General features: G+C 51.1%; 1 protein-coding gene across 1 annotated transcript; it reads left to right on the top strand.

Moving 5' to 3' along the window:
• Window position 1: 1 nt before the first annotated feature.
• Window positions 2–1,633, top strand: B3GALT6 (beta-1,3-galactosyltransferase 6; the record flags this gene model as incomplete). Its single annotated transcript, XM_044445301.1, has 1 exon — window positions 2–1,633. A coding segment is annotated over one exon (699 nt), but the record flags the coding sequence as incomplete, so codon positions are not given.
• Between the last annotated feature and the right edge of the window lie 3,914 nt (window positions 1,634–5,547).

The following is a 5,547-nucleotide window of genomic DNA, read 5'->3' as shown; positions in this document are numbered from 1 at the left end:
CGTGGTGGGCAGCGGCGGGCTGGGCCCGGCCGAGCTGGGCGCGCTGGAGCGCGAGCAGCGGCGCCACGGCGACCTGCTGCTGCTGCCCGAGCTGCGCGACGCCTACGAGACGCTGGCGGCCAAGGTGCTGGGCGCGCTGGCCTGGCTGGACGCGCACGTGGCCTTCCGCTTCGTGCTCAAGGCCGACGACGACTCGTTCGTGCGCCTCGACGCGCTGCTGGCCGAGCTGCGCCGCCGCGAGCCGCGCCGCCTCTACTGGGGCTTCTTCTCGGGCCGCGGGCGCGTCAAGGCCGGCGGGCGCTGGCGGGAGCGCGCCTGGCTGCTCTGCGACTACTACCTGCCCTACGCGCTGGGCGGCGGCTACGTGCTCTCGGCCGACCTGGTGCGCTACCTGCGCCTCAGCCGCGACTTCCTGCGCACCTGGCACAGCGAGGACGTCTCGCTGGGCGCCTGGCTGGCGCCCGTGGACGTGACGCGCGTGCACGACCCGCGCTTCGACACCGAGTACCGCTCGCGCGGCTGCAGCAACGAGTACCTGGTGACGCACAAGCAGAGCGTGCAGGACATGCTGGACAAGCACCAGACGCTGGCCCGCGAGGGGAAGCTCTGCAAGGAGGAGGTCCGGCTGCGGCTCTCCTACATCTACGACTGGAGCGTGCCCCCCTCGCAGTGCTGCCAGCGCAGGGACGGCATCCCCTGAGGGCGCCGGCGGCGGAGGAGGAGGCGGCGGAGGCCCCGGCACGGCCCAGGCACCCGCAGGAGAGGGGCCCACGGCCCGGCGGGGAAGCGTCCCCCGCCGCCAAAGTGCCCACGCTTCCACGCGATTTCCGCAGCGCGGCAGGCCGTACTACGCCCCCCGGCGCGTCAGAGTCGCGGACTTCTGTCTCAACGGCTGCAGAAGAGCGAGCAAAGCCCCCGGAACCAAAATAAGGCTGCATCTCAAGGGCAGGAACTGGGAAAGGGAACAGTCCCGCCACATAAGACGACGGCCGGTTTAAGAGACCCAAATCTTCGAAGTGCTTGAGTACCTGGAGCAAAGTGATGGCATAATGCTTGGTGCTGATCTCATAGACTGTTGTGGGGGGAGTGTCTGATTCCGCCCCTTTTTTCCCCGAAAGGATAAAGGGACTGTTTGCCAATGTTATTGGGAAATTAAAAAGTAAATGAACGGAACAGAACAGCAGTGGAACAGATATTCACGTATCCCACGATGCTAGGACTAAGCTGAGGGAGCCATTTCTGTCCAGAATGTATTGGAGAGAGGAGCTATTCTGACCTTTAAACATTTATTAAGCTGGGGTACCTCTTGTCACAGGGGTGAAATCTTTACTGCCTTGCTCATTACATTGCACATTCCCTGAATCATCTGCCAGTTACAGAGAAGGGAGAAGTTTGAGTCTGTAGAAAGTACATTTCAGTCGGATTACTTACCTGGAAAGGATGGCTTTAGTAACCTCAGACACTCGAAAAGACCTGCTGGGCATCAGCAAGTTGGGGGGTTCCTGAATTGCTTCCCAAGGCTGTATTTGAAAACATGGATTATTGGACAGCTTTGATGACCTTAGCCTGGACAGCCATTGATCCAAATGTACTGTGATTTGTTTCTGAAATTATTAATTATTATTCCCTTCAAGTATCGTTGTGTGACCCCTGATTATTTATCATTAATCATCATCATCATTTATCATGGCAAATAATCCAAGTTGCAGCAGTGGGAGAGGATTGAAAAACGCTTTAACATAGCTGGGAATCGTAAAGACAGCTTTTCATGGCTTTTGTGTTGCTTTCCTCAAACCAGCTTCTTTTCGGTGTCCTGTTGGGCAAGCAGTGGAACAGCCTGGGGGCGGGGGGGGCGGGGTTAACTATAAATTCTAGGAATCTCATGTACAACTTCCGGAATTCCCAACTGATGGCCATGCTGGTTGGGAAGCTGGAAGGCCCAAACATCCAGAAGATACCAGGCAGAGGAAAACCACCAGTCTCTGCCTGGGTATTAGAATTCTGCCGTTGCATCCAAAGATTTCTGTACCCAAAAAAAAAAAAAATTCTTGCAGAGAGATGTAAACATACTTGCCTTCCTTTTGGGGGTTCTTTGCCCAGCTTGAGATTTAGGGACGGGTGGGACTTGTAAATTGATGTCACACAGAAGCTGTGTAGTACTCTTTTCTTCTGACTTCTTCCTACTCCTCAATTTCAACCCTAAACCTTCCAAACCCTTAAGGACACGAGCTATCTGTTGACTTGAAAAAGAGCTAATATGTGAAGAATCCGACTTCTCCCATCCTGTGTCAACACTCCTTACCATTACTTCTTCTAGTGGGGTTCAGATCGTCAGAAAGGAAGCAAAAGTTACGATCCAGCCATTCTCTTAGGACAAGCCCGCCCAAAATGACGCCTGAGCTGACCTCGGGTGGTGTTCCACGTACACAAGCCGTCCAGTTGTTTGGGGGCCTCACCATCCTGGTTTGCAAACTAAAGGAAATGCTAGAATAGCGGGCTTGTCATGGGGTCTCTGGTGGATCGCCCTTTGTGCAGGATCACTGTAAGAAGCCGGTTTCCAGAAAAGTCAACCGAATTTCCCTCCTCGCTCTGAAGGAAGTCAGCTTTGTACACAGAATTCTACGTTTACAACTGTGATTACTGATAAATATTGTAAAAGTTCTGTGTATAGTCGCCAGCTTGAAAACGGCTGAGTGTCCCGGTAATTTTAAATTATTTAAAGGAGCTCGTCAAAGCTCATTACTGTTACTTATCCAACACCTTTTTCTGTTGATTATTTAAAAGCGCCAGGGCTGACTTACAAGAATTAAGCCCAAATCCTTGGGCATGTATTTTGGGAGCTTATAAAAAGGGTGTACAGATCAGTCCCCTTCTTCAACTAACTGGTGCTTCTGAAAGTCGTGTTATCGCTTCCTTTCTCTCTCTCTCGTTAAAGAGTTTTCTGCCTCTCCGTAGCCATTGTTCCCCTGTGGTGATGGGATTTTAAGCTTCGGAAGAAATGGAATCTTGCCAAATGAAATGTGACAGTACAAGGTTCACGTGAGGCTTTATATAGAAAGCTGTGTGCTTGTCAGCTACCTGAGTTGGAAGGATTAGGAGACCTGCTGTGGCATCAATTCATGTGAATGGAAAGCTGTAAAATGGCAGAAGAGCAGGGGGGTTGACTGCTCAGGAAAACAGCCCACTAGACTTAACCAATTAATCTGTTGCTACGCTTCAGGAACACCACGAGCTTCCCCACTCTGCCAAAGACTTGCGTGACGCCAGAAATGATATTTGCCATTCTCTCCACGAGGTTGATGAACAATGCCATTAGAGCAACGGGTTTCAGAAGCGAAGCTCAAGTTTGAGGAGGTTGTCGGGGTGCTGTTTTGTGTGCTGCATTCAAAATATTTGTGTCTTTCCACTCTGGAGAACATTCTGGACGGTTCTCAAACAATAAAGAAAAAGGTCAGGTTACCAGATGCGCTTCACAGGCCTGCTGGTTTAAGCCCCGAGTTGTAGCAAAACGTGCCCCTTCCCAGCAGTGCTCCGAAAGAAGTGGCAAAAGATAAAGAATTGTTTTGATTTTGCATTTAAATAATAAAGTCAAGCAGAAAGTTTGGGGAGGAAATTCTTTTAGCTTCTGGTAAAAACATGACATTTCCTCATCGGAGGCACAGCAAGATAACACAACATGCACAAAGGGTTGTATGCTTCCATTTTTAAGCTTCACTTTCCCTGAACGGTGTATTTTTCTTTGTGCCTTCCGCTGTTACCGGTGGGGCTCCAGCAAGTTTCCTGCATTCGCCATTCATCTAGCAATCTGTAACGGGTGGTATTGGCCACCACCGGGTCTTGCTTAAAATTGGATCTTGCCAGTGTGTCGAAATCTGTCAAACTGCCGTCTTTGCATTGCTCCATTACAGTGTCAAGATGGGAAGTCAGGATGGCGTATTCCTTGTTTGGCTACGACATCACGGTGAGGGAGGTAGCATTGCGAAGGCCGAGTGCACCCGTTTTCTGCTTGCTGGGCGATGGTTACAGACTCTAGCAGTGAGGAGACCCTACATCCCTTTCCTTTCACGCAAGAATTGGAGAGAGGGTCCAGCAGTCAAACGAATACCGCCATTAACACGCTTTTGATACCTGCGACAAACTCACTTTGCCTTCAAAAGGAAAGAAACTTGGCAGTATTTGTTTTGTTTTAGCAATGTCCCCATTTTTTAATTCCTAGACCGTTCTCCGGCCCATTCCAGTCATTAAACAGAACCCAGGCACTTCACTTCAACCAGTGCCGGGTTCTCCCTGTGATCCCATCACCACAAAGAATTGTAGACCACGCATCACCACAATCACGTTTCCTACCATCTCTAAAAGCTTTACACACACACCCGGTCCAGGGGAGGAATGGTCCCTGCATCCCATAGCGGCACGTGCACGCGCTCCGAAGACAGGCAGACGGAGAGGAGACGGTAACGAATAGCACCGAGCTAATTCGATGGGATGGATCGGATACTGGGCACGTTCTGACAACCGTATTAAGTATTTATGCACACAGAAAAATCTGATTCTGTTGGGAAGGTGGATCGCCGCTTAATAAAGAAGAGGCAAGACTCCCCACCTTGGAAGCCCAAGCGGAGGAGGACCTAACCTGGCCAGGCAAAGAGCACTTAATTCAAGTCGATCCTGGGAATCCAGACCAGGGTCTGTAGGAAAGGGGGTGGCACGGGCTGATCCAGCAGCTTTCCGAGCCCCCCATCTCCTCTGCCCCTCGCGTGACACGACGCTCCGCTGGAACATGAGCACGCTCCTGACCGGAATGCAGCTGGAGCCGATGGAGAGCAGTTTGCTATTGGCTCGATGTCATATGCGGATAATTGAATTTTAAAACTCTCCCCCTGTGGTTACTCCGGGAAGAAAGGCCAGTTCAGCCCTTTTCCCAGCACCACGCGTGTAACCTACACCAAGCGCTGGATAATATCTCGCAAGTAACTTCATCCTTGCAAGCCATCTTGGCTGCCCCGGGGTGGAGGAGGCAGCTCGGCCGGCATGTGGGCAGAGAAGAAAAGCATCGCTTTGATTCCCCCCTGCATTTGGACATGGGTGAAAGGGCCCATCTTTCCCCGAGGTAATGCCTCAACCTTTTCTCCTTCTCCTTTTCAAGGATCGGGGTGAAAGGAAGGATAAGGGAGTCGGTTTTCAAGATCTCCCTCTGCATCTCCTTTCTGGGCTTGGCACATGTTTTGATCTATTTTAAAGGAAACAAATCCAAACAAAAGCAAAGAGCTTGCTAGAAAGCACTATGAATTATGCATGAGCATAATTTTTGAGCTCCTTTCCCCCCACTCCACGGTCTCTGATCTCCAATATTATGGTTTACTTGCTTGCTTATGTATCCTTTCCTATCTACACTGGAGTGTAGGCACAGCACCAATGAAAATCTGCCGCAGCGCCTGGCCGGCTGCCACTGCTGATCCTCCCAGAAAACTCTGTCTTCACCACCTTGAAAAAAATATCTCATTATTCCAAATCGCATCATTTCGATACTTGCACACCACTGGGATG

The sequence above is a fragment of the Varanus komodoensis genome, unplaced genomic scaffold (assembly GCF_004798865.1).
Source record: "Varanus komodoensis strain SLA01 unplaced genomic scaffold, ASM479886v1 scaffold48, whole genome shotgun sequence".
Taxonomy (NCBI): Eukaryota; Metazoa; Chordata; class Lepidosauria; order Squamata; family Varanidae; genus Varanus; species Varanus komodoensis.
Note: the sequence above shows the minus strand (reverse complement) of the source record. Positions and strands in the feature narration are given on the sequence as shown.